Source organism: Dothidotthia symphoricarpi (genome assembly GCF_010015815.1).
Source record: "Dothidotthia symphoricarpi CBS 119687 unplaced genomic scaffold P153scaffold_5, whole genome shotgun sequence".
Taxonomy (NCBI): Eukaryota; Fungi; Ascomycota; class Dothideomycetes; order Pleosporales; family Dothidotthiaceae; genus Dothidotthia; species Dothidotthia symphoricarpi.
The window spans coordinates 53,283-76,603 of record NW_022985012.1 but is presented as its reverse complement, the minus strand read 5'-3'; the positions used below and the strand labels follow the sequence as shown (position 1 = coordinate 76,603).

General features: G+C 51.4%; 11 protein-coding genes across 11 annotated transcripts; 4 read left to right on the top strand and 7 right to left on the bottom strand.

The window, feature by feature from the left end:
* Positions 1-81: 81 nt before the first annotated feature.
* P153DRAFT_373712 (uncharacterized protein) lies at positions 82-1,413 on the top strand (the record flags this gene model as incomplete). The annotated part of the gene is made up of 4 exons (XM_033669473.1): positions 82-376; positions 858-955; positions 1,021-1,163; positions 1,227-1,413. The coding sequence occupies 4 exons, from the start codon at positions 82-84 to the stop codon at positions 1,411-1,413; spliced, it is 723 nt and encodes a 240-aa protein (XP_033526233.1).
* Positions 1,414-4,053: 2,640 nt separating this feature from the next.
* Positions 4,054-4,551, bottom strand: P153DRAFT_278024 (kinase-like protein; the record flags this gene model as incomplete). Its single annotated transcript, XM_033662949.1, has 1 exon — positions 4,054-4,551. A coding segment is annotated over one exon (498 nt), but the record flags the coding sequence as incomplete, so codon positions are not given.
* A 1,938-nt stretch (positions 4,552-6,489) lies between these two features.
* On the top strand, positions 6,490-8,486 carry P153DRAFT_310142 (MFS general substrate transporter). The gene is made up of 5 exons (XM_033664762.1): positions 6,490-6,599; positions 6,653-6,671; positions 6,736-7,389; positions 7,442-7,634; positions 7,683-8,486. Exons 1-5 carry the CDS (start codon positions 6,502-6,504, stop codon positions 8,447-8,449), a joined length of 1,731 nt encoding a protein of 576 aa, XP_033526231.1. The 5' UTR covers positions 6,490-6,501; the 3' UTR covers positions 8,450-8,486.
* Positions 8,487-8,599: 113 nt separating this feature from the next.
* Positions 8,600-10,769, bottom strand: P153DRAFT_429100 (uncharacterized protein). The gene is made up of 2 exons (XM_033672752.1): positions 10,398-10,769; positions 8,600-10,346 (listed from the first exon to the last, which is right to left on the bottom strand). Exons 1-2 carry the CDS (start codon positions 10,500-10,502, stop codon positions 8,730-8,732), a joined length of 1,722 nt encoding a protein of 573 aa, XP_033526230.1. The 5' UTR covers positions 10,503-10,769; the 3' UTR covers positions 8,600-8,729.
* P153DRAFT_364327 (uncharacterized protein) lies at positions 10,720-12,110 on the top strand. The gene is made up of 4 exons (XM_033667573.1): positions 10,720-11,135; positions 11,188-11,454; positions 11,533-11,807; positions 11,869-12,110. Exons 1-3 carry the CDS (start codon positions 10,932-10,934, stop codon positions 11,701-11,703), a joined length of 642 nt encoding a protein of 213 aa, XP_033526229.1. The 5' UTR covers positions 10,720-10,931; the 3' UTR covers positions 11,704-11,807; positions 11,869-12,110.
* P153DRAFT_364326 (glutathione S-transferase) lies at positions 11,957-13,012 on the top strand. Its single transcript, XM_033667572.1, has 2 exons — positions 11,957-12,432; positions 12,495-13,012. The coding sequence occupies exons 1-2, from the start codon at positions 12,212-12,214 to the stop codon at positions 12,931-12,933; spliced, it is 660 nt and encodes a 219-aa protein (XP_033526228.1). The 5' UTR covers positions 11,957-12,211; the 3' UTR covers positions 12,934-13,012.
* Positions 13,013-13,077: 65 nt separating this feature from the next.
* On the bottom strand, positions 13,078-13,878 carry P153DRAFT_334059 (carbohydrate esterase family 5 protein; the record flags this gene model as incomplete). The annotated part of the gene is made up of 2 exons (XM_033665590.1): positions 13,504-13,878; positions 13,078-13,446 (listed from the first exon to the last, which is right to left on the bottom strand). Exons 1-2 carry the CDS (start codon positions 13,645-13,647, stop codon positions 13,078-13,080), a joined length of 513 nt encoding a protein of 170 aa, XP_033526227.1. The 5' UTR covers positions 13,648-13,878.
* A 1,703-nt stretch (positions 13,879-15,581) lies between these two features.
* P153DRAFT_310127 (salicylate hydroxylase-like protein) lies at positions 15,582-17,349 on the bottom strand. The gene is made up of 3 exons (XM_033664761.1): positions 16,995-17,349; positions 16,268-16,944; positions 15,582-16,204 (listed from the first exon to the last, which is right to left on the bottom strand). Exons 1-3 carry the CDS (start codon positions 17,115-17,117, stop codon positions 15,718-15,720), a joined length of 1,287 nt encoding a protein of 428 aa, XP_033526226.1. The 5' UTR covers positions 17,118-17,349; the 3' UTR covers positions 15,582-15,717.
* Positions 17,350-18,016: 667 nt separating this feature from the next.
* P153DRAFT_394033 (Ketosamine-3-kinase) lies at positions 18,017-19,077 on the bottom strand (the record flags this gene model as incomplete). The annotated part of the gene is made up of 2 exons (XM_033671286.1): positions 18,017-18,813; positions 18,885-19,077. The coding sequence occupies 2 exons, from the start codon at positions 19,075-19,077 to the stop codon at positions 18,017-18,019; spliced, it is 990 nt and encodes a 329-aa protein (XP_033526225.1).
* A 326-nt stretch (positions 19,078-19,403) lies between these two features.
* On the bottom strand, positions 19,404-21,268 carry P153DRAFT_354531 (xylulose kinase; the record flags this gene model as incomplete). Its single annotated transcript, XM_033666511.1, has 3 exons — positions 19,404-20,651; positions 20,706-21,148; positions 21,220-21,268. 3 exons carry the CDS (start codon positions 21,266-21,268, stop codon positions 19,404-19,406), a joined length of 1,740 nt encoding a protein of 579 aa, XP_033526224.1.
* A 417-nt stretch (positions 21,269-21,685) lies between these two features.
* On the bottom strand, positions 21,686-22,994 carry P153DRAFT_373704 (uncharacterized protein; the record flags this gene model as incomplete). Its single annotated transcript, XM_033669472.1, has 3 exons — positions 21,686-22,326; positions 22,377-22,717; positions 22,789-22,994. The coding sequence occupies 3 exons, from the start codon at positions 22,992-22,994 to the stop codon at positions 21,686-21,688; spliced, it is 1,188 nt and encodes a 395-aa protein (XP_033526223.1).
* Between the last annotated feature and the right edge of the window lie 327 nt (positions 22,995-23,321).

Below are 23,321 nucleotides of genomic sequence, written 5' to 3'. Positions count from 1 at the left end.
CAAAGACATAAAAGACAACGCTACCCTGACCACAAGCCCTCATTAAAACCTGACCTTTGAGACGCACACCACTTCCACATTATGAGTTCCGATGATTTATCAGATGTGGCTTGGGATAAGACGGACCTTCCAGCTACCATGAGCAGGGGTCAGCTGGAAGGTGTAAACACAGTCATGCTAGCTTTGACCTCGTTAGTCTTTGTCGCACGCGTTCTTATTCGCGTTACCAAGCGGAACTTCGAGATGCACGACTTCTTCTGCTATCTCTCCTACATATGCTACCTTGCAATGTGGGTCATGTATCTCAAGGAGAATGGCCCACTGTACCGTGCCGAGGGTATGCAGAGAGGCGAGATCCCACCTTATCCAGATATTCGTGAGTATCCCTGATTCAGCATATTCGTAACAGGCTGAAATTGACTTGAGGATACCTTTATAGTTCAAGATGCAGGAATGGTTTACCGATGGTTGACAGCGGGTCAACTGTTGTTTTACTCGTCCCTCACCTTGGTGAAGCTCTCCCTATTGGCCTTATACCGTAGGCTACTGGATCAAACTCCATCCAAGTTTACCATCATCTGGTGGGGAATTTTGGCGTTCTGCATCTTGGTACGTTACAAGCAACATACGAATGTCTTTCACTGACAGCTACGAAGTCTTACATCGGAAGTGCCTTGAGTACTATCCTCGTCTGCGACGATCAAGAGGCAAAATACAACGAAGGTATATGCGCAAAGCCTAATGAACAAAAACGGGCGCAATTCAGCTTGTGGTTTGCATACGCAGTCGATGTAGCGACTGATATTTCAGGTATTCATGCCAGTGCTCCAGAAGCATGACTGCGCTAACATTTTCAGTGATGTTCCTCCCATTTCGCATGACTTGGAATCTCCAGATGCCAAGAACACAGAAGCTTGGTGTTTTCGTACTCTTTGGCAGTGGCTGGATATGCGTTGTAAGTGCTTCTTGGGCATGACCGCCCTGTTCAACACTTACACTGACATCGCACCGCATATCAAGTTGTTCGCCACTCTCCGTGTGGTTCAGGTAGGGGTCAAAGATGGAGTGCCAAAGTCCCCAGATCCGAAGTGGCTGCAGATGTGGACTGTCATCGAGACTTCGATGGGTACGTTCTTCCCCCTCCAATCTGTGTTGCATAGCCCGTAAATACTTGTTTCAGCTGTCATCATCGGGTGTGCCCCCGCTTTCGCTGCCATCATTCGCAGCCGTTTTGGCACACAGAATGCCGTATACGAACGAACAACATACAACGTCAAGATGAAAAGCGTAAGAAGTGGTAGTACTGGTCAACGAAAGCGCAAGAATGACTCACTCTACACTGATACTCACGGCAGTGAAGAGGTATTAGCACACTACGGCGGACACATTACCGTTCCCACAGAAGTACACTAGAATAAGCCGCTCTATACAAGTGTAAATGTGTCGAACACGTATGAGGTGTACACGCACAGTAGGTTTGTTATAATATTACCAAAGACTTGATAGGCGTGCGTTGCGGGGTAGGATACTTTCGCCGTTAGAGCTGGGGGTCTCAAATTCATTCCGAAGAGTGGAATTGTGAGCCACGGCATATCCAATATGGTGTCCACGACATGATCGTTGTGATTGATCATCAAAAACGTGTATTCGCTGACACAAAGCAAGGCACGTATCATCTAAATTAGTCAACAATCTTACATGTGCGAAAGCAGATCGACGTGACAGTTCAATATTTTAAACTATTGAGATGTGATTAATTAGGATAACGACTAACAGAAAATACCCATGCATACCAAGGAGTAGAACAACCCATCCGCGAATCATAGATGCTGATATACAATACGTTTTTAAGCTAAAGGTGTAGGAAGAACATGTCTCGGTCGGGTGACTAGAGTTCCGATCGCGTTTGAAGCTGGCGGGCTGTTGGCGGTAGCGTGTATAAGCTCTTCAAACACTTCGGTAAACTTCTGTCGGTGCTTGCGATCTTGAATGTGCAGTGTAATACGCCTGGATTCATACTGGAATCCGAATGTTGGATCTACAGAAGAAGGGTCATCCTGAGCGAGCTCACTGACAGCAGCCATGTTGAACACATCGAGCAAACGGCCGTGTTGTTTGCCAAATATGTCAAACCAACAAGATGCGTCCTTGGAGCTCGAAAATACAGATGATGAAGCACTGACTAGAGTGGTGACTGTTAACTCCGTTGCTACTGAGCGCGGTAAAGATGATGGCTTACTTCTCCCACTTATCCAGACACTGCCTTCACCCGAAGGTCGAATAGCTATACGGGCTAAGACTGTATCCTCAACATCCTTTCTCCAGAGCATAACGTCTGCCACACCGTATCGCTTCTTACTCATACTTAGAGCATGCTTCTCAGACTTTACTTGTTTAACCGAAGCGAAAAATTGCAATCTCCAGCCCGTGAGGCCGTAGAACATCGTAGCAATAGCTATTCTAGGTCAGTCTGGATAACTCATATGGGGTTGGCGCAAACTCACAAGGCGGTGGTACAGGCGACTCAGAATCAGCAGCGAGCAGAGCCGATACTGCAACTGAAGTTGGGATCAATAGTGCCTCACTGAACCTAGCTGCTCTGTTCCTGCTCCGAGCAGAGTTGTGAATAAGGTCAGAATGATATGTTGGTTTGGATACGTTGTTCAATCGCACATCGAAGCTGCGATTATCTAAGGATCTCTCCATGCGGAAGTCGATGTGTTGCCCGACAACAACAAGTTTCAACTCAGAGAAAGTCTCTTCGTGAAGTGTCAAACCTATGACGCCTTCCTTGTTGTCAGGTCTCATACCATCCAAGATTCGTACTTTTTGCGACGAAGATATGTCGAGCGTCGACCCATCATCCTGTGAGAGATGAATAACATCTAAGAAAGCCCTAGCATTTACCATGTCATTAAAGACGACTGTGATTTGATTGTTAGGTCTTACAGGGTCATATACCCAGCTCCAGTATTCACGGTGATCGTATGTGCTTCCTTGCTGTGGTTGGTTGCAATCTGACCATTGTAGAGTTACTGTTGTTTCGCACAGAGAGAAGCGAATATCGGTGAGAGGAAGCCAGAAAGAGTAGCAACATCTCGGATTGTGAGGTGTGGTGTTGCTTAAGACCAATCTGCGTGTAACTTTCCAAACGGGTGATGTCAAAGACCGTCGGCCGTTCATGCTTGCACGAGGTGTTTCGAACACTTGAACTATGTTTTCAAGATTGTTACAGCAGTGTGAGGATTTCTGGATTGTAGCAGACTCTCTCATAGTAAACGATGCGCAAGGCTCTTCGAAGAGATGTTTCTCGTGGTCGCGAATACCACAGACGCTCGAGGAACCGTGAATCAACGCCGGGGCCGCCAGGACAGCTATATCCGAATATCCTTCGATCGCGAGGCCCGATATCACAGGAGTTTCATAGTATGCTGAGTCAGAGCCCAATGATGTCCTAGGTGTAGTGGTTGATGTTCTTGCCGAGGAGAGGATAGCATTATTGGAAATACTGACACCACCGCCGCTATTTTGCCGCACTTGGGATCGAGAAAGCCGTATAGGCGTAGATCTATTACTAGAGCTACGTCCTGGAATGGATACGCCTTCGCTCCTTTGGCTAGTGGATGGTTGATGTCGATATGACCGGGGTATAGAGACGTCTCGTGGCGGAGCTGCAAAATCGGTGTGTGCATGAGATTCCGATGAGGGAATACTTGTCCGAGCGGAACATATGGAGGACCCGGAGAGCGAGTCAAACCCGGATCTTCGGCAACAAGAAGCAAGAAATTTGCCAGTTAGACCATGTTTTCTGGTACTTTCATGGATTCTGCTGACAACGTGACTCGCTGCCGGACGATCGTGAGCATCGTGCATGACCTGCAAGTTATGAGCGTGCATGATTCATCTCCCGGCGCCGTGACATACCATTGCAAGTGTCCAGCCTATTGGTAATTCATCAATGGCATCCTCATGTTCGTTTCTTATACTCATTAACCAGTCTCCCATCGCTGCTGACGACAAGCCCTTGCCCTCCACACACTCACCCACATTGATATCATCGAAAGAGATCCCCTTAATGGCGCTTGCTATCTCAAGGAATACGCAACCGAGAGACCAGACGTCAGTTTTGGAGTTTCGACTGGCGTCACTACGGAGAACCTCGGGAGCGGCATAACGACGTGTGAAACTCGGATAGCACCCTTCAGTGGTACCGTTGTCACCCTCTGTCCATTCGAGCGAGATACCGAAATCGCAAAGTAATACACGTCCTTCACTCAATAAGATGTTGCTCGGCTTAATGTCCTTATGTCGCACAGAATTTGCATGGAGGAAAGTCAAGGCTGTCGCAAGACAGTTGAAAGAGCAACGTAAGGTAGCAATATCTTTGTCTGAGAGTGATTTATCTTGTTTTAACATCTTTGAGAGTGTGATATCAGCTATTGGATCCAGGATGAGTGAGAAGCTTTCCAGATCCGTGAAGCTCGCGACCAGACCGACGATATGATGATGTCTGATACTCTGAAGTATCTTGACTTCTTGCTCGAATACTTTCAGCTGGTCCCGTTGTCTACTGATATGTTTCATTCGGGGAAAGCGTTTGCATGCGAATTCCTTGCCCGAGAATTTATGTCGCACATGTATCACACACGCAGAGCTGCCCCTGCCTATCTCATCTAGATCTTCGAAGTGAGATCTGGCGTACTCCAAGTATCGATGAGATCGCGCCCGAGAACCTGGTATGTATCGTTGCTCGAAGAAGGGAACGAGCAGGTTGTGTTCATCCATCTGCTTTGAGTCGGACATGACGTGACGCTGCGCATCCATGAGCTTTAGTAGATCGAATCCGGGCCCCGAAGCCAGCTGTTTCCAGACGTGGGTGGTCAAAGGCAACCAAAAGTCTCCAATCTTCTCGTTTTCGAATTTTTGGAAGACCTGATCCCCATCCTGGTATCCCAGCATGCGCAATAGCGTATAGAGGCGCATATTCTTGCTCCATGATGAGTATCCGGGAAGCTGTTCTCGGGCACGTAGCCGCTCCTCAACCTCGAGGTAAACAGTTTCATGGATATGCTTGTCGAATGGTTTGCGGGGTATCTGATGGCTCAACGAGGCCTCTTGGATTTCACGCTGATCGTCCTTCGACACAACCTGTGCTGGGAGGTCCATGGTAGGTGCTTTGCACAAGGAGGAAGAAGGAAAAGAGCGACATTGCGGCTAATGGCTGGGGCTCTATCTTGCCTGCCTTGGTGCAGGACGAACACAGCGATACGAACGACTCAGCCCCCAAGTTTCAGAGGTTGGCTGCAGGGCTCGGTTAAGTTCAGGCTGTCGTTGGTTGGTTCAACTGACGTGCTATCTTCCCAAAACGCGCTGCCGGAATAGGAATGATTATTGTAGCTCAGCCTTGTCTCCTTTGTGCTCGTACCTAGCCCCTTCACACGTGTGAATGAGTTGCGGGTACCAAAGGTGCCAAACACCAAGTCCATTGGCTCCCATAAAACATATCGTAGAGCCAACCGGCAACAGGCTCTTTCGATTTCCCAAAATCACCGTAATGCGTGATGGCCCACCACGCGACGTTATCGAGTGCCAATGCAATATTGGAGGACCAAAGCCAAGGTTAGTCCTGTAGGTTGATGTTTATTGGAGCCGGTTCAATTCGGCTGGTGCATCTCTACAGTATGCACTGTGAATGTTAAGCGCTGTATCGGTTTGAAGGACCATCTGCCTCGCTTGTCTTGCGCATGGATACCTCCACTAGACGAATCAGACCTCGTACATACTAAGCCATGCAATGCTTCTGCACAGGTTGCGAATTTCAGCCTTGGCCGCAAGTCTGGTCGGACGAAAGAACTTTCACATGCAGCAAAAAGAAAATCTTCGGTCAAATGCAAGCCATGTCCGAAGCAGAATATCCAAATCCACAGGTGCCCTCTCCCATCCACACCCTGCCTCAGGTGCATGCAGGGGTGGAAAGCCAATCGATAAGTTTCCAAAAAGCCTCAGCGTAAGAACGAGGTCTTTTAAACGATGGCTTCAGCTTCATTTGTGTACCTAATAACTGTGCCTTGGCACTTTCAAGGGTCGCAAAGCCTTCATCAAGGTTTGTAGCAAGTAAAGGGCTCACGATAGAGAAAAATGCTATGCACCCGGGTGGGTACATGTCAAACTATTCAACAAACGCCACAATAATGATGCACTCGGGCAAGGCAGACTCGGCTCTTATGTAGGACTCCGTGGTCAAGGCTCTGACAAGGTTTCGGCAGCCTGAGGAGCATCCGCCATGTCACTGCTGTCAGACTTGGCTCGCAAATCGTCGCCTAGTCTACCTAGTGCTAACCGCTGTTTTGGAGTATGGTATTGGACAAATACGGTCAACTCCGCTGTACTGAGTAGCGTCTGATCTTGAAAACCTTCCATTGTCAGTCCAGTGGAGGAAAGACCTTCAATATGGGCGACACTATAAACCAGCGAGATCGCGAACCTAACCATTCCAGCAATATGATGGATGGAACCCCGGAATCTCAGACTGGCGTGACACGTATCGAAGCCGTGAGCAAAAGTTGGACCAAAGCATCCCTCATTATCGCTTATGTAGCGTAGGTCAAGCGTTTCTAGCAACAGTGGGAATTCGAACTGACAGTCGTAACAGTCTGCTTTTGATTGCTAATGTAAGTGATAATTTGTGTACCGATTACTTACGATGATTACTCTAACAATGTACCACGACTCTAGGTGACATCTCTCGAGATCCAAGTCACTGGTCTTATGACACCATATGCGACCAGCGCTTTCCAGCAGCACTCCCTCGTTTCAACTGTCGCTGTTATTCAAGGCGTGGTCAGCGCAGTCATCAAGCCACCCATGGGCAAAATTGCCGATGTATTCGGTCGACTTGAGTCCTTCACGCTTACGATCTTTTTGTACACCATTGGCTACATCCAGCAAGCAGCTTCGAACAACGTTAAGACTTTTGCTTCAGCGCAAATCTTTTGGGCTGCGGGTTTCAACGGCCTCCAGATCCTGCAACAGATCTTCGTGGCGGACACGACTGACTTACTCAACCGCGCCTTGTACTCTACATTATTCGATGTGCCGTTCCTGTGGACTGTATGGGCAGGCCCAAATGTAGGCAAGAATATCTTGACGAGCATGACATGGCGTTGGGGCTATGGTATCTGGGCCATCGTCTTGCCGATCTGCTACGTTCCACTCGCTGTGAGTCTGTGGATGAATCAGAAGAAAGCGAAAAGACTTGGATATTCTTTTCCTAGTTCACTCAAGGGTCATACAGTGTTTGAGGTCTTCAAGAATTTGTGGTTCGACATGGATATCTTTGGCCTGCTGTTACTTGCTGCCGCCATTTCGCTGATATTGTTGCCGCTCACTGTGAGTGTAAATATGCATAGTACACACAGAATACACGCTGACTCGAGACTAGTTAGCACCTAACGCGGATCACGAATGGAAAAACCCTAGCATGATCGCCATGATTGTTGTTGGAGGTGTGACCTTGATCGCATTTCCATTCTGGGAAACTAGCAAGAAGTTGGCGCCCAAGGCGTTTTTCCCACCAAATCTTTTCAGGAACAGAACAGTCATCGCGGGTACTCTGATTGCGTTCTTTTACTTCAGTAAGCATATCATGTACAGGCAATAATGTGAGCTAATAAAGAGCACAGTGGCTTTCTACTTGAGTGTGTTCCCGTACTTCTACTCTTACCTACTCATTGTGCAGAACAAATCCATCACTACCGCAGGCAACATCACCCGCGTGTTCTCATTCAGCTCAACAGTATCTTCAATCGTCGTTTCACTTGTCATTAAGTACACTGGGCACTACAAATACTATGTTACTTTTGGTTCTTGCATATACCTGATGGGCATGGGCATCATGCTTTGCTACCGAAATGAAGATGCCACAACCGCCACGCTTATCGGTACACAAATTGCCATTGGTGTTGGCGGTGGCTTCCTCAATGTGCCGGTTCAACTTGGTGTTCAAGCGAGTGCGAGTCATCAACAAGTCGCCGCAGCCACAACCGTCTGGCTCACACTTCTCGAAGTTGGCGGCGCAGTCGGATCAGCCATCTCTGGCGCAATCTGGAGCACATACATTCCTCACAAGCTACAACAGTATCTGCCAGAGGACATGGCTGCAGACTACACACTTATCTATGGCGACATCACCAAGTCTTCGGACTATATAACCTACCCGGCCGGCTCTCCGGCACGCATCGCAATCAACCGTGCGTACCAAGAGACAATGCGTCTGCTGCTGATCGGTGCGCTTGTTGCGGCTGCGCCTATCTTTCCACTGTCGTTCTTCCTGCAGAACTACAAGCTTGGTGAGATGAAACAACCAGTCAAGGGACGTGTGATAGGGAGCTCAGAAGAGCAAAAAGCTCGACGTGTTGGAAGGTTTTGGAGACGATCGACGGAGGCTTGATCCAATTGATATGCAAAGTTTTTGCGATGAATAGACGCAGTCAGGCTAGAAGCAATGATTGGACCTCGAGCTTGGCTGTCCTGGACTTGAAGCTCTTTTGGATAGCTACTGTTGTTTTGCTTTCAAATGTGTTGCCTATTGCAAACTAAGCTCGCTGCCTACATATGTCTTGTTCATAATCATACAGAGTTCAAACTTACAATTGACTAGTTTGACTACTGTATATTTGAATATCTAATCTAAATAGAAACATCTTAGTTGGCATCAACAACACTGATACTCAGATTTTGGAACTCCCGCCTGCGTCTTCTTTGATAGTCCACTCTTTGCTTGGTGGAGTTTCCAAGAAACTCCCCCTACCCTCCCACTTGCTCATCCACTCCACCAACTTCGGCCTTCCCTCCCTCCACTTCACACCGAGATATCCCATCTTCTCTGTCACAACCAACGCTACGGCTACAGCAATCTCATCAACCGACGCAGGCCCGGTCCCTGGAACTGGAAGGACACCCTCGTTTGCTGCGCTTTCGAACCGGTCTAAAGCGCGTGAGATTTTCAGTGCTTGACCCTGAACCCATTCATCAAAGTATAAGCCACGCTCTTTACGTATGCGTTCCTCATACGTGACGAGCACAGACGCGTCCAAGATGCCGTCCGCACAGGCATGGAGAGTGCGAAGTTGCCAGTAATTTGCATCTTTTTTGGGTTTGATTGGAGCTAGACTGCTCAAATACTCGCAAATCACGCGCGAGTCAAAGATACCACCTGGTACGTCGTCAGATACGAGACAGGGGATCTTAGCCAGAGGGTTGAACTTGGCAACATCGTCATTGTTATCGCTCCAACCAGGAAACGAGATCGGGCAAACGACGACCTTTTCTAACGTGATATGTTTTGCTAGACCGAGTTCGTGAGCGAGCATGAAGACTTTTCGTGTGTATGGCGATGCATAGTGGTAGATCAGACGCATTTTGGGGACCTTTTCCACGCTGCTGATCGATGCTGGGATCGACACGTCGGGCGCGAGCTTTTCAATGCAGTAGTTCCAGCGTGGAAAATGCAGATGTAGACCTTTTTTGTTCCGTATCACGACCTCGTGTGTTGTCAGTCCAACAAGAGTACCACGGTCCTTGTTATTTTGACCATAATCAGATGGAAAAACCTCGACTTCGTCACCAGCTTGAACCATCAAGGGATCGTTTACGATGAAGGTGGTAACCTCTGGTGATGTGGAAGAACCCAATATTCTGTTGCTCATGATTTTACCATCTAGCGTATTCGGTTCTGGGGAACGACCTTTCCCCTTCTCCACCTCAACCATGAAGCGGCGCACCCATGCGTATGTCTTTGGATAGATTGTTTCGTTGATGTGCTCTTCCGACAAAGCGCCCTTCATGAATTGGTCCAAAATCAACCACGCGAACGGCCATATAGCGTCGAGATCAGCCAGACTAGGCTCTTTCGTGTCCAAAATCCATTTTCGATCATCTGCAAGGAAAGTGTTCTCTAGCATATCCAGAGCCTGTCGTATATGTTGCAATCCATTGGGCCTTCCGGCTTTCATCAGCTCAGCCGTCATACGCCGGCCACTGAGTTGCGCTCTATCGTCGACAAACGCTTCATTCGATAGGAAACTTCCTGGCGTCCAGTAAGGCATAAGTTTGACAGCGTTGATGAAGATACCGCCGTCGACCGTCCAGCTCTCGAAAAGCTTTCTAACACCAGCATCGGCGGATGTTGCTGGTGCCAGTGTGCTGTTGGGGTATGTAGACTCCAGCTTTGAGATAATGAGACGTGAGTCACAATAAACGTCTTTACCTATGGCCATAAGAGGTATGCGCCTGTATGCGACGTCAAGTGAGGATAGATCCGGACGCGGCATCACAGGCGGTTGGATCTGAGATGTAGTGTGAGTAAACTCCAATGCGAATGCTTGTATGATACTTACACATTCATCGAATTCAATACCGCGAAGCCATAGGTAGCACAGCACTCTCTGAGAATATACTGAACCTTTGTAGTAGAACAGGATAGGCTTCTCCGGTAGCGCCATAGCTTGTTTTGCAACTTGTGTAATATGGTTCAACCCGAATACTATGATGAGCGCCTCTGCTTGGACTGACAGAATGTTAATGATAGACGATTGTCAAGCCTCGGCGAGGCAATGTGTTGTTGCTCTACCCCACACGTAAGCCATGACGTCCGAGGTCTCGACCCCTGCAAGCTACCAGGACGTGGTACGAGCCTAACATGCGATAACCGCTCCACATGTTGGGAGCAGGACAACCTCATGGCAGATACTTCAAGAATGTCTCGAAAAGCCAGCGGACTTGATGAATTTGTAGTGCTTGTTTTTGGTTGCACCTCGTATTGCTGGATCGCCAGGGCACGGACGCACCCCGCCTAAATTTCCCGTCTCGCAGCTCACAATATTCTGCGCCAGGCCGTGCGACATTCGTCTCATCTCGACCCAGCATCAGACATGCCCAAAACAGACGAGGGCGCCGCTCTAGGCCATGCGTCGTTCTGGGACGAGCGGTACGCGAAAGCGGCTGACAGTTCCAAACCCACGCACGAATGGTTCCGAGACTTTGAGTCATTGGAACCTTTCTTCTCCAAACACCTGTTCGCAATTCGAAAAGCAGAGTCACAGCCGAAAATACTGCATCTTGGAAGTGGAGACAGTGTATGTTCAGCAAAATCGCTCATATCATGTTATACGTACTGAATGAGTTCAGACGATCCCATACGACCTACTGAAGAGAGGATACGCAAACCAAATATGTCTTGACTTCTCGACTGTTGTGGTCGATCTCATGAAGTCGAGGCATGCACAGGAAGTGGGTGTACAATGGCTGAACGGTGACGTGAGAGACATGAAAGACTTCGAGTCGAAAAGTATCGACGTCGCATTTGACAAGGGCACACTTGATGCCATGATCTTTGGGAGTCCATGGAGTCCTCCGAGTGAGGTTATGGACAATAGTGGGAGATACATGTCTGAGGTAAGTGTATAACGCCTCAACCTTCCACTTATTTTAGTGTACAATTGGTCCAGCATAGATCGCTCACTCCAAGGTCAGGTTCACCGTGTGCTTAAAGACGATGGCTTCTTCTTGTACATCACGTACCGACAACCCCACTTCGTCAAACCTATTCTCAACCGCGACAACGAGTGGGATCTTGAGATGGAAGTTATGGGGGGCGGCGATAGCTTCGAGTACTACGGTTACCTCCTCAAAAAACATTCATGAAGCTATATAGACACGACCAGCGATACTACTCATCTTCGATTCAGTTGTCAAACGACTGGCACAGACCGCTAACAGTGTAGATGCAAATCGATATCGTCGGTCATGTAAGTTACTCATCTCGATCTATGCGATGATATTCTTAATGCTGACTTCATTGCTTCGAAGAAGTAAGACTTCCCCAATGTATGGATTTTCGAGGCGTTCCTATATATGAAGTGACAGACACCGGCGACGTCATGTTAACAGGTAATAGCATCAACCAAATGTTCTAGGCGTCCATTGACAAATTCATCGACTTTGTCCGTGCAAATGAACTAGCATGATTGGACAACATACCCGGAAGCTTGCACTACATGACTCCTCCCCCGCCGGAATTATTTCCGCAGCCCAATATAGCAAATGCAGCAATGTTTACAAAATGTAAATCATGTCTGTATTCTGACCATTCTCCTTATTGTTTCATCACGTTTCACCAAGATATAGCCAAGCAACGCAACCCTCAATCAACATGCCACCAATCACACTTTGGTTCCTCCAAGCTTCACGCTGCATCCGCACAGCCTGGCTCCTCGAAGAACTCGGGCTTGAATACAACGTGAAATCCACCGGCCGCACGCCCGCCGGCAAAGCACCAGACGACTTCAAACGTCAATCTGGCAACCCGCTGGGCAAATTCCCCACAATCCAAGACGGCGACCTCACGATCGGCGAAAGCGGCGCTATCACCGAGTAGGTCTTGATTTCTACAGACAATAGTGTTTATAAGCGATTTTTCAATTGATCCACGCCAGGTATCTCTGCGAAACCTACGACAAAGCCTCGAAATACATCCCCAAAGACCTGGTAACTCGCACCAAAGTGCTGCAATGGATCCACGCTTCTGAAGCTACATTTGCGTTGCATGGTATTGCTATTCTGTACACGCGCTGGAACCTGCCCAAAGATGTACCAGCAGGAACTCTCGAAGCCATGGAGAAAGGTCTGTCGGTCAATGTCCAAAATGACTTGAACTGGCTCGAGGACGAGCTCTCGAAATCAAGTGGACGGTTCCTATGCGGAGATCATGTGACGGCAGCCGATGTCATGATGCAGTTCTCGGCGGAGTTCATCTTGGCGAGGGAGTTGGGCACGCAGGGGAAGAACTGGCCTAAGGTAGAGGAGTGGTTGCAGACTTGCACGAACACGGAAGGCTACAAGAGGGCGGTTGAGAAGACGGGGCATAAACTGTAGGTTAGATCACACACTGACAGTGTTGATGCGTAGTGCAGTTTATTGAAACGATGGCCCTTTTCAAAAGGAGTCTCCTGATACTCATTGCTATAATACACGTGCTACTATCATATCCATATCTAGTTCTCATGTCGCAGCATTTGCTTAAGCAGAAAGACCGGCAACCTTGATCGCGAAGTCAGCAGCGGCGGTAGCGGAGCTGCCGTAGCTGATGTGGCTTCCAGTAGCACCGCCCTGGCCTCCACCGCCGCAGACAAAGTCGCTTGTTCCGCAGAACTCCTGCACCTGGCTGGCTGGGAGATCTCCCATAGCCTGGGTCTTGAATGGGTCACCGAAGACAACCGCACCAGCGACCTGAGCACCCTTGACTCCCTTGCTGAAGGCGTTGTGAACGACCATGCCACCCTGGCTGTAGCCCGAGAGGATGATCTTGGTGCTAGGGCACTGAGAGAGCGCAGTCGCAACAAGCTGGGCCATGACTGTGCCACCTGTGCCACCCATGGATGCGTTGCCCTGAGATATTGTTAGTGATCACAAATCTTCATCAGTGGAGAGTGGTAAGGAACTTACGCCAGCGTCAGCAGGGTACTCGACACCTTGAACGGTGACTCGGGTAGCGCCCAGCTTCTCTCTCAAGACCTTGAACATGGGCGGTCCGGCAACACTTCCAACGTTACCCATCTCTCCAGTACCGCGAGCGAAGATAACGGTCATGTCTGTGCAGCAGTTCTTGTCTGTGATGCCGTTCTCTGTGCTGCCTAGACCCCCTGAGGAAGCCTGGGGAGTGCAGTTGCTGCCGACTGTACCGGCTGCGGCTGTAGCAGTCGCTGCTGGGACAGTGCCGGCGGCGGCGGTTGGTGTCGCAGTGACCTGTACGAGGGTGGATGCTGATCCTCCAAGGCCACCGGCGGGTAGAGAACCGAGTCCGCCTCCAATACCGCTGGGTAGGGAACCGAGGCCGCCTCCAAGTCCACTGGGAAGGGAACCGAGACCACCACCAAGGCCGCCTCCAGTGGTACCGGTGGGTAGAGATCCGAGACCGCCTCCGAGACCACCAGTGGGCAAAGATCCAAGGCCACCTCCGAGGCCGCCGCTGGGCAGAGATCCGAGACCGCTTCCGAGACCGCTTCCGAGACCGCTTCCGAGGCCGCTGCTGGGAAGGGAACCAAGGCCACCTCCAAGGCCGCTGGGAAGGGCACCAAGACCCCCTCCTAGACCACTTCCAGTGGTACCGCTGGGTAGAGAACCCAGGCCTCCGAGACCACCGCTAGAGAGACCGCCGCTAGAGAGACCTCCAAGGCCGCCACTTGGAAAGCTGCCTCCCAGTTGGCGGCCAGAAAGACCGCTTCCGAGACCACTGCTAGGGAAACTCGGGAGACCGCTGGGAAGACCGCCACTGGGAAGGCTGCCTCCAAGACCGCCGCTGGAAAGACCGCTGGGCAGACTTCCGAGACCGCCACTGGAGAGACCGCCGCTGGAGAGGCCGCCGCTGGAGAGACCGCCGCTGGAGAGACCGCCGCTGGAGAGACCGCCGCTAGGGAGACTAGGGAGACCGCTGGGGAGACTGCCTCCAAGACCGCCACTGGAGAGACCACCACTGGAGAGACCACCACTAGACAGACCTCCTAGGCCGCCGGTAGGAAGACCGCTGGGAAGACTGCCCAGACCCGATCCCAGGCCCGATCCCAGGCCCGATCCCAAGCTCGAGCCTGAGCCCGAGGGCAAGCTGAACTGCGGGTGGGGGAGAGCATTGGTCATGCCGACCAGGGCAATGAGTTGGGAGGCTGCGTAAGAGTACTTCATCTTGGATATATCGAAATGTAGGTCGAGGTAGATGAAGATGATAAAAAAGTAGATGTTGATTGTTTGAGTTGTTTGTCGAAAGAAGAAAGCGAATGGAAGTGCACAGCACAACGAGAGAAAGTATTCGAAAGTGAAGGGAAGCCGACGATGGAAGGCGGGAGTGAATGGATGAGATGCTGAATTGGATGCTTTTACTTCTGGCGGTGATTGAGGGTATACTTATACCTGACCATACCTACTGCTGGTGTTGCTGATTCATGTTATTCCCAGATATGGTTTGTGTGGCTGCTGGTAGGGCGACTTAGGGCCAGGCCTGGTGGATTTCGAAACATGACGGTGTTACTTGTTCTGGCTATGGTGGTGTCGCCTTTGATGAGAGGTCTGTCGCCAAGAATCTCCGCTGCAGTGTCGTGGGTGTAGTGCTTTTTCGCTCGGCATGGGGCTGATCAATGTGCAGGGTCCACTAAGGATCCACCTTTCGCCGCCACAGCCTCAGATGCACGACTCGCCATGTCCTTCTATGAATTGCTGTTACAGGTACATGTGTTGATTGTTCAGGCAACATGTCTTGCGGTAATTAGTATTGTAAGGTCATCCGCCATTGATTAGCATGTAACAGATTAGTCTATGTTCTGTGTAATGCATACACCATCATAGGTCGTTCGCAAGAAGTATCAAAGATAGTGCTGTTCTTAGACAAGATCTACTTCCGCATCCCGCAAAACTAAGATATTGCAGGGGCCACCAACTGTACATGCGGAGAACGGCCGGAACGAGGATCCATGCAGACGCTGCAACGACCTCGGCTTTGCGGCCTGTAGCTCGTTTCACGACCACTGGCGCAACGAGCATCAAACTCTATCACATCAATCGATCAATCATGACAACAAAAAGCACTCCGGATGTTGTTTGAGTCATAAATACCCTTCGCCATTGCTTCCCTGTTCTATTAACTCGACTGCCTCGGCTTCACCTACGACGTCATGTCCTTGCCGCAACCGCCGCCTCGACTTCCTTGAATGCATCGTACCCATACAGCCAGGGCTGGACTTCAGGACAAGTCCAGCGACTAGGAAATGGGCCCTGGAGCTCTGCGCCTAGCATGCTCTGCATCCTGCGATCGCGCTCCTCTTGTTCCGGGCCGTTGCGCATGTGGAAGTCCTTCCTCTGCTTGAACGTCTCACGCACGATGCCCTCACCCCTTTCCTTGCGCAGTTTCTGAAAGAGCTGCAAGGTGTCGGGGAGTTGCGATTTTGCTGTGAAGTTTTGCGGCGACAGCAACAGGCCGAGGACGGCACCGTCCTCAATGGACGAGTTTGCGCCCTGGGCGAGGTAGGGCAGCATGGGATGGCACGAGTCGCCGATCAGAGCGAGGTTATTCTGAGGATTGATCCACGACGGGAGTTCCTCCCGGTGCATGAGTTTCCACTTGTCAACCTTATCGACACATCCGAGGAACTGAGTCAGCCTACTACATGTGAGCTCATGCCGTGCTATATTACTTGTGAAACCAGTGGGGATAGGCACATACACTGGATCCCATCCTTCAAACAACTTCTTCATCTCATCAATGTCTCCCGATGTCCGCGCCACTCCCTCTTCGAGATCATCAGGTACTAGCAGGACGATGTTGTATGTGTTCCCCCCGCGCATACTGTATGCAACCACGTGAGCATCTGGGCCGGCCCAGAATCGGCAAGCTGGTTTCTGAACCATATCCCGAAGCTTCTCATCCTTGATCTGATCGACATTCATTACAATCCTGTATGCAAGATCACCTGTAGGTAGCGGTGGGTCTTTCCGCCCAAGGAATGTCGACCGACATGTTGACCACAAGCCATCGGCTCCGACGACCAAGTCTGCTTCGTAAACTTTATCTCCTCCAGCTACGACTTTAGCTCTGTCTCCTGTCGCGGACCCGAAATCGATACTTGTCACCTTTGCACTCAGTACAACTGTGGCACCCAGGTCTTGTGCCCGCTTGACCAGCGCCTGTTGAAGATCCACGCGATGACAGTCCGAGAACGGCGCGTTGTATTTGCGGCGAATATTGGCGTCGAAGTTGTCCTCGTGTGCGAGAACCTCGCCCTTGTAGTTGTATACTGTGACAGTTTTGGGTTCGCAGACTGAATCCTGGACGACACTGTATACGCCCCATTCCTGGAGGAGTCGCGTGGCATTGGGGGTGAGTTGAAGGCCAGCGCCGACCTAGTAGATGTTAGATGATTGCTTTCCACATCGGTTGAAAGTAGGTTTACTTCAGCGAGTGCCTTCGCGCCTTCCAGCACCGTGACCGAATGTCCAGAAAGCGCACATTGAATGGAAGCAGCAAGACCCGACAGTCCTGCGCCAACAATCACGATATCCAGCTTATGCGACATGATGAGACTAAACAAGCGAGGGGTGTTGATATGGAGAATCGTATTATGAGAAGAAAAAGCACTGCAAGTACGAGGAACGCTTTGCTACATGTAGTGCTCGCGGCCGCGGCTTGCGACGCGTTGCCTTGAGCTGGCCAGTTTTAGAGTCTAGAATTGCTAGCAACCACTCTCTGCATCGCTAGAATCTCCATCCTGGGCCGGTAAATCGAATACGCTGTGTTGCGGGTTGTTCTGGGTATGACTTGTTCCGTAGGTGATTGCGGGGAAGCTGGGGTAGGAACGCGGAACAGACATGATCCCCGACCCACCGATGTACGAAGCCCTCTTTGTGGTTCTCCATGCACGTCTCCTATACTGTTGCTAGAATCAATTTCTAACAAATTCATCGCTGTTTTGAAGCTAATAGACGCATCGGAGTCATGAGCCTAAGTTCTTTTAACTTGATCCAGTAACACATATTACCAAACTGAGCAATTGTTGTTAATCGCAACATTCAACTACACATACGCGTGCCAGTGAATTTTACCGATAACACAAATCAAGAACAGTGCTACAAGGATACGAATATGATCGATAATAACTCTCAAAAACTACCTAGCATTAACCTTATACGTGGATATTCTTTCGTTCTCAACAAGCATGTAGTGCAAATAGGTAACGTTGATATATGGCAATTAGTCACACTTCATAAATGTCTCGTCTGTCTAATATGTCCCAGATATAAGAATATCTTTACGATCTTGCGAGCCCAGATCTTCTTTCTTCCGAGTTCCACGTGCCAGGCTGTTTCAACATTAAGCAACGTCACGACATTAAGTAATGGATACCCCCTATTTTCCCACCGCTCGAATAAGCACACTCCCCCATGTCCACCACCGTCCCATCCCCCAAAAACACTCCTACACCGCATACCTCCCCACCAACGCCCTCATAATCCCCACGGCCCCCCCTCGATACCCCCCACCAAACATAGCATAATGATTCAACTGATGATAAACCTCATAAAGCCTAACCCTATCCCCATACTCCCCCCGCGGTTCCATCCTCCCACTCAACGCATGATACTCCTCCCAAAACGCCCCCCCAAACCCGCCAAACATGCCCATAATCCCCAGCTCAAACTCCCCATGCGCATAACACGCCGACGCATCAAACACCACATCTTCCGCCTCGTTGGACGCCTCGCCAAGCACGCCGACACTCGCATTCCCGCTCCACAGGTCGCCGTGCACGACGACGGGTGTGATGCCGTGCCCGTTGTTCACGTGGTTGTCGGATAGTAAGCGCGGGACGACGGTGGAGGCTGTTTTTTCGACCAGGTCGTGCAGTTCGGCGTCTGTTCCGTGTGCTGCTTCGGCGCGCTGTAGGATGAAGCGTAGCCGGTTTTCTGAGAAGAAGGCTGCCCAGGTGGATTTGTAGGTGTTGTCCTGCGGGGTGTCGCCGCAACATGTTGGGACGGGGAAGCCGAACATGGGTTTGTCGTGTCCGTCTGGGATTGGGGCGGGGGTGGTGTGCAGTTTTGCGAGTTTGGCTGCTAGGGAGGGGGCTTTGGACGATGGGGAGTGGGATCCGCGGTGTAGGAATTGCGTTACTAGGAAGGAGGTCTGTGGGTTGTTTTCGAAGCGGCCGTGGCCGTAGGATTTTGGGCAGAGCGAGGGCACGGTGTTGTGGAGGGCGGTTAGGGATGCGTGTTCGCCTTTTGTTTTTGGGCTATCAGTTTATATATCAACACGGTGTTTTTTGCTGGTTGAAATTGTGGCGGCGTACCTTCAAACATAGTCTCTGCGGCTTTGCCTTGCCCTGTCTTCATGAAGAATGCCTTCTCGCTGTTGGTGTCGCGGCTTTTACATGTTATCTTGAAGGTCGATGCAGAACTGCAGCCGCCTCCGCCGGCGGAGGAGACAGTGGCATTCTCGCCTTCTAGGTTGAGGAGGGTGGCTACGGCTGGGTCGAGCTCCATGTTCAATTCTTGGATATGTGGGTGTACGTGTAGTTGAGTATATATGCGGACAGCTTTCATGAGCTCTGTTGAATGACGTAACGATGGCAAGGGTAAACTCCATTCTTCTTCTGCAATTTGACTTGCGATTTATTGAAGCCGTTACCACGAAGCACTCATGAATCCGAGTTTCAGTACGACAGCAAATTTAATTTTTGTAGGAGTTTAAGATAAGTTCTTTTGTGTTTTGGAAAAGTACTCGTATTTCTTCCAACAACAAAGTAACTCAAACACGCCCACCATTTCCTTCCCCATCACATCCCTCATACAATCTCATATATTCCATCTCACCTCCTCTCCTCCTTCCCCTCAACCCCCTCGCCCTTCTCCCGCACAGCCCTGCCCTCCACGAGCGCAAACCCCTCCAACGCATCCCCATACTTCTCCCAAACGCCCTTACGATACCCCTCACAAATCCTCTGCACAAACCCCTCCTCATTCCACCTTTCCTCGAGGAAATCCTCAAACCCTTCGCCGCTCCGTCTTTGCACACCCCACGCCGCCTTATACGCCGCTCCAAGTGCACACGCATTCCCGCCAATCTCCAGCTTGTACACGCCGTCGCTGCCGCCGAGGACCTGGCCCGCGAGCTCGGCAATAGCGGGGTTCACGGCGCCGCCGCCGACGAGGTAGATGCGGCGCGGCTGCGCAGGGAGGTCGCCTTGCGGTTCGACGAGGGACTGGGAGCGCAGGCGGAGGGAGAGGAATTGGGATTCGAGGATTGCTCTTGCGTCTGCTGTGAGGGGCCAGGTTTTGTCGTCTGGTTTCGCGTCGGAGAGGGTGTGAGTTTTGGTGTCGTAGAGGAAGCGCCATGTTCCTGCTTTGACGCTGGGAACGATTTCTGGGCGCGGGAAGTACAGGGCGAGACGCGTGGGGTCGGAGGGAGCGTCTTGGCCGAGGACGGGGGTGCTGGTTGCGAGGTCGTTGAAAGATTCCCAGGATTTGGCGTCTGAGGAGGTGGTGGATTTGTTGATTGCGTCGCGGATGTGTTCGCGTGCTAGACCGCCGTTTTTGTAGCAGAGCATGAACATGTAGAGACCTGCTGTCGTGGGGTGGTTCATGAAATGGTAGGCGGGATCAGGTTTGTACTGCGAGGTTGACATGAGGAACGTCGTTGATGTACCCAGCGACACCATGGCGTCTGAAGAGCGAAGCGGGAGAGCGAGCATAGTGGAAGGGTTGTCTCCTGTGAAGGCGATGATTTCAGTCGACGAAGGGAAGCCGTAGCGCTTGCTGAAGTAGGTTGAGATAATGCCGAAGCTGGCACCGCCGTCCTGGGGAACATCGCCCAGCTTCGACGTCAAATCTTGGACGCCCTCGCTCCCTCCCGCGGCGAGTGCGAGAAGGTCCTCTTGCCAGCAGCCATTTTCGATATCCCACAAATTGGCACCACAAACATCTGAAATGTCCATGGGAGCCACTTTGCCCAGGAAAATGGACGCGAGGAAGGACGACACGAGAGAGATGCGAGAAGTTGCTTTATACACATCAGGGTGCTTGTTGTGAAAGCGGAGGATTTGAGGGCCACTGAAGCGCTGTCACGATGTCAGTACAAGTCAGCCTCCGAAAGGTAGATGTGAGAGATGAACATGATGGGCCTTGCTCCCCGTAGCCTCAGCCAGTTTCCTCGCATCTCCCAACGCAGCGTCGAAAGCCTCACACTGCTTCTGCGTGCTCGCATCCTGCCAATTGGGGCTGAACGGATGACTAAATGCGCCCTCTAGTTGTTCCAGCAGCGTCTTCCCACCGTCCAACCCTCCCAGCAATTTCTCCGCATCTTGACTCCAGAACACGGTGCCATGCTGCATCCCCGCGCCGGAAATGCCTTGCACTTTTGAGAAATCGGCACCCTGATCCTTCAACCGCTGCAAGACGAGGTCGATAGCTTCCAGAAACAAAGCAACGGGCGCGAACACCTCGCCCTCGGCAGGGTTCGTGAGCACACCCTTCTCGATGCCATATCTGGAAAAGTCGGCGTCGAAGTCAACTTTTGCTTCGTGGATGAGTTTCAGGTCTGAGCCGACGATGATGCCTGCGACGCGACCGCGTCAGTAATGTGATGGGGATGAATTGGTGGGGTAGCTATGGCGGGGTAGCCCTCACCCTTGAGTTGCTGTGTGCTCAGGTCGAAGCCTAGGAATTGTTCAGCCATAATCGCGAGATGAGGATGGTGGTCTCAGGAGGAAGCTGAGAGGATCGGACAAGGCACAAGACATGGATAAATACAGCCTAAACACCGTCTCGTGTTCTTCAAGTCGGAGAATTGGGGCGCACTTACCTATTCACGGCTCGCCCCTGCATCACGCGAGTCCGTAGTTGGATCAGTACCCGACTGCCAGGGTTCAATACGATCAAGCCCCGCCCAAGGTATACGGCCCTCGCTGTAATGTCTGCCGAGGTGAGCAACAGGTATGTCATCAGAAAGGGGAAGAAAATGAGGTTCGAAAGTGATAAATGGTATTTGCTCAGATCGTTACGCAAGTGACAGCAAGACCAACTGTCTGGGAATTTCCTTCTCCAACTCCAGAGCGCCAACCCAACCCTCTTGTGTATATCGTGTCCTACAAATCTATAACCTCTTCCTCACGTCGCCATTTGTGCTCTGACTGTGCTTGTGCTCGTGGTCATGATCGTGGTCATGCTCGTCCTCCGACTCTGAAGTTGACATAGCAGTCGTGTCGCCGCTGATGAACTCGTCCATGAAGTCGGGCATCTCGGCAGAGTTTGTCACGAATCGCACGCGAACCTTCTTCACGCCACGTACTTTGGCGCCGACGCGTTCTCGCACTAGATCTTCCACACCGCGCGTCTGCTCGACTGTCCATGAGCCTGGCACGCCGAGCTCCACGTCCATGAGGAAGTTTTGTCCAGCCTTGACACCCTGAACGTGGCGCACATTCACCTGTTCGGATGCGGTGGTGATGTTGGCAACGGCCTCGGTCGCCGCTTTCCGGACGTTATCCTTCATCTCGTCTTCCACGCCGACATCTGCTAGTTCCAGGAGGGCGGATTTTGTGTTGCCCCAGCCGGCCTGCACTACCATGAGGGAGATGACCAGTCCGCCGACAGGGTCTAGCCAAGAAGCATTGTTCAGCACGTTGGATCCGGCGATGAGGAGGAGGGCGACGAAGGCGGTCAGAGAGTCGACGCGGTGGTGGTAGGCGTTGGATGCGAGGACAGTCGATTTGCGCTCGATGGCGACCTTCAGGGCTAGACAGCAGTTAGCGTAGACTCTTCAGAGCAGCATTGGTTGCACCTACTCGCTCGATACAGCCACTCTTTGACCAATATGGACCCTGCCGCCAGCCACGCAGCGTTGATGTTCGGACCCAGGTCGTCAGCGCCGTGGCTGTGTCCGTGACTGTGTGGCAGTAGCCCCCAGCTCGATGCGATTTCGGTGGCCTCGGGGAAGAACTGCTGCAACAAGGCGATCAGAGACGACCAGCCCATCATGAAGCCCCCAATCAGGAGTATCCCACTGACACCCAGCGAGCCTAGACTCTCGACCTTGCCGTAGCCGCTGGGGAAGCGACTGGATGCTGGCTTGAGCGACCACCCGACCGTCGCAAGCGTCATGACATCGCTAACCAGGTCGCTGAGGCTGTGGATGGCGTCGGCCGTGAGTGCTGTGCGTGTGTGAGCTGGTGTCCATCCCTGAGGGCGCGACTCGACTCACCCGAGCTGTTGAAGACGTAACCCCCGAACCCCTTGCTCACCGCCATGCCCAGGTTGACATACAGGCCGATCCGCGTGATGCGCACGCCGGCGTCTTTTTTGTTCTTGGAGAGCAGGAAGGTGTTGTCGTGGCTGTGGTGGTGGTGGCCGTGCGAGTGGCCGGCGTGGCTGCGCGTCTGCGTCTGGGTGGTCGTCGTCGTCATGGTGGAAGGGGAAGTGTGGCGGATGCAGTGCACAGTAGAGGCCCAGTTGAGAGAAAGGGGTGCTGCTCGTGGCAGGCGCGTGGCTTTTGTAGTCGTCGACGTGAAGAGGACGCGTAACTGTCTAGACCCGCGCCTCGTCGCCTGGTCGGGGTAGGGTCGTGCTGAGGCGGCCGTTGAAAACTTGTGCAGGGCTGAGTAGGCTGGAGGACACGGGGAGGGCATGCACACGCGTTGTAGCTGGCCAACGACAGACAACGTGCCATCTCTGCGGGGGCGTAACATGGGGCTCGGCGGGTGCAAATTGACTTTGGTGCTGCATACCAGCTC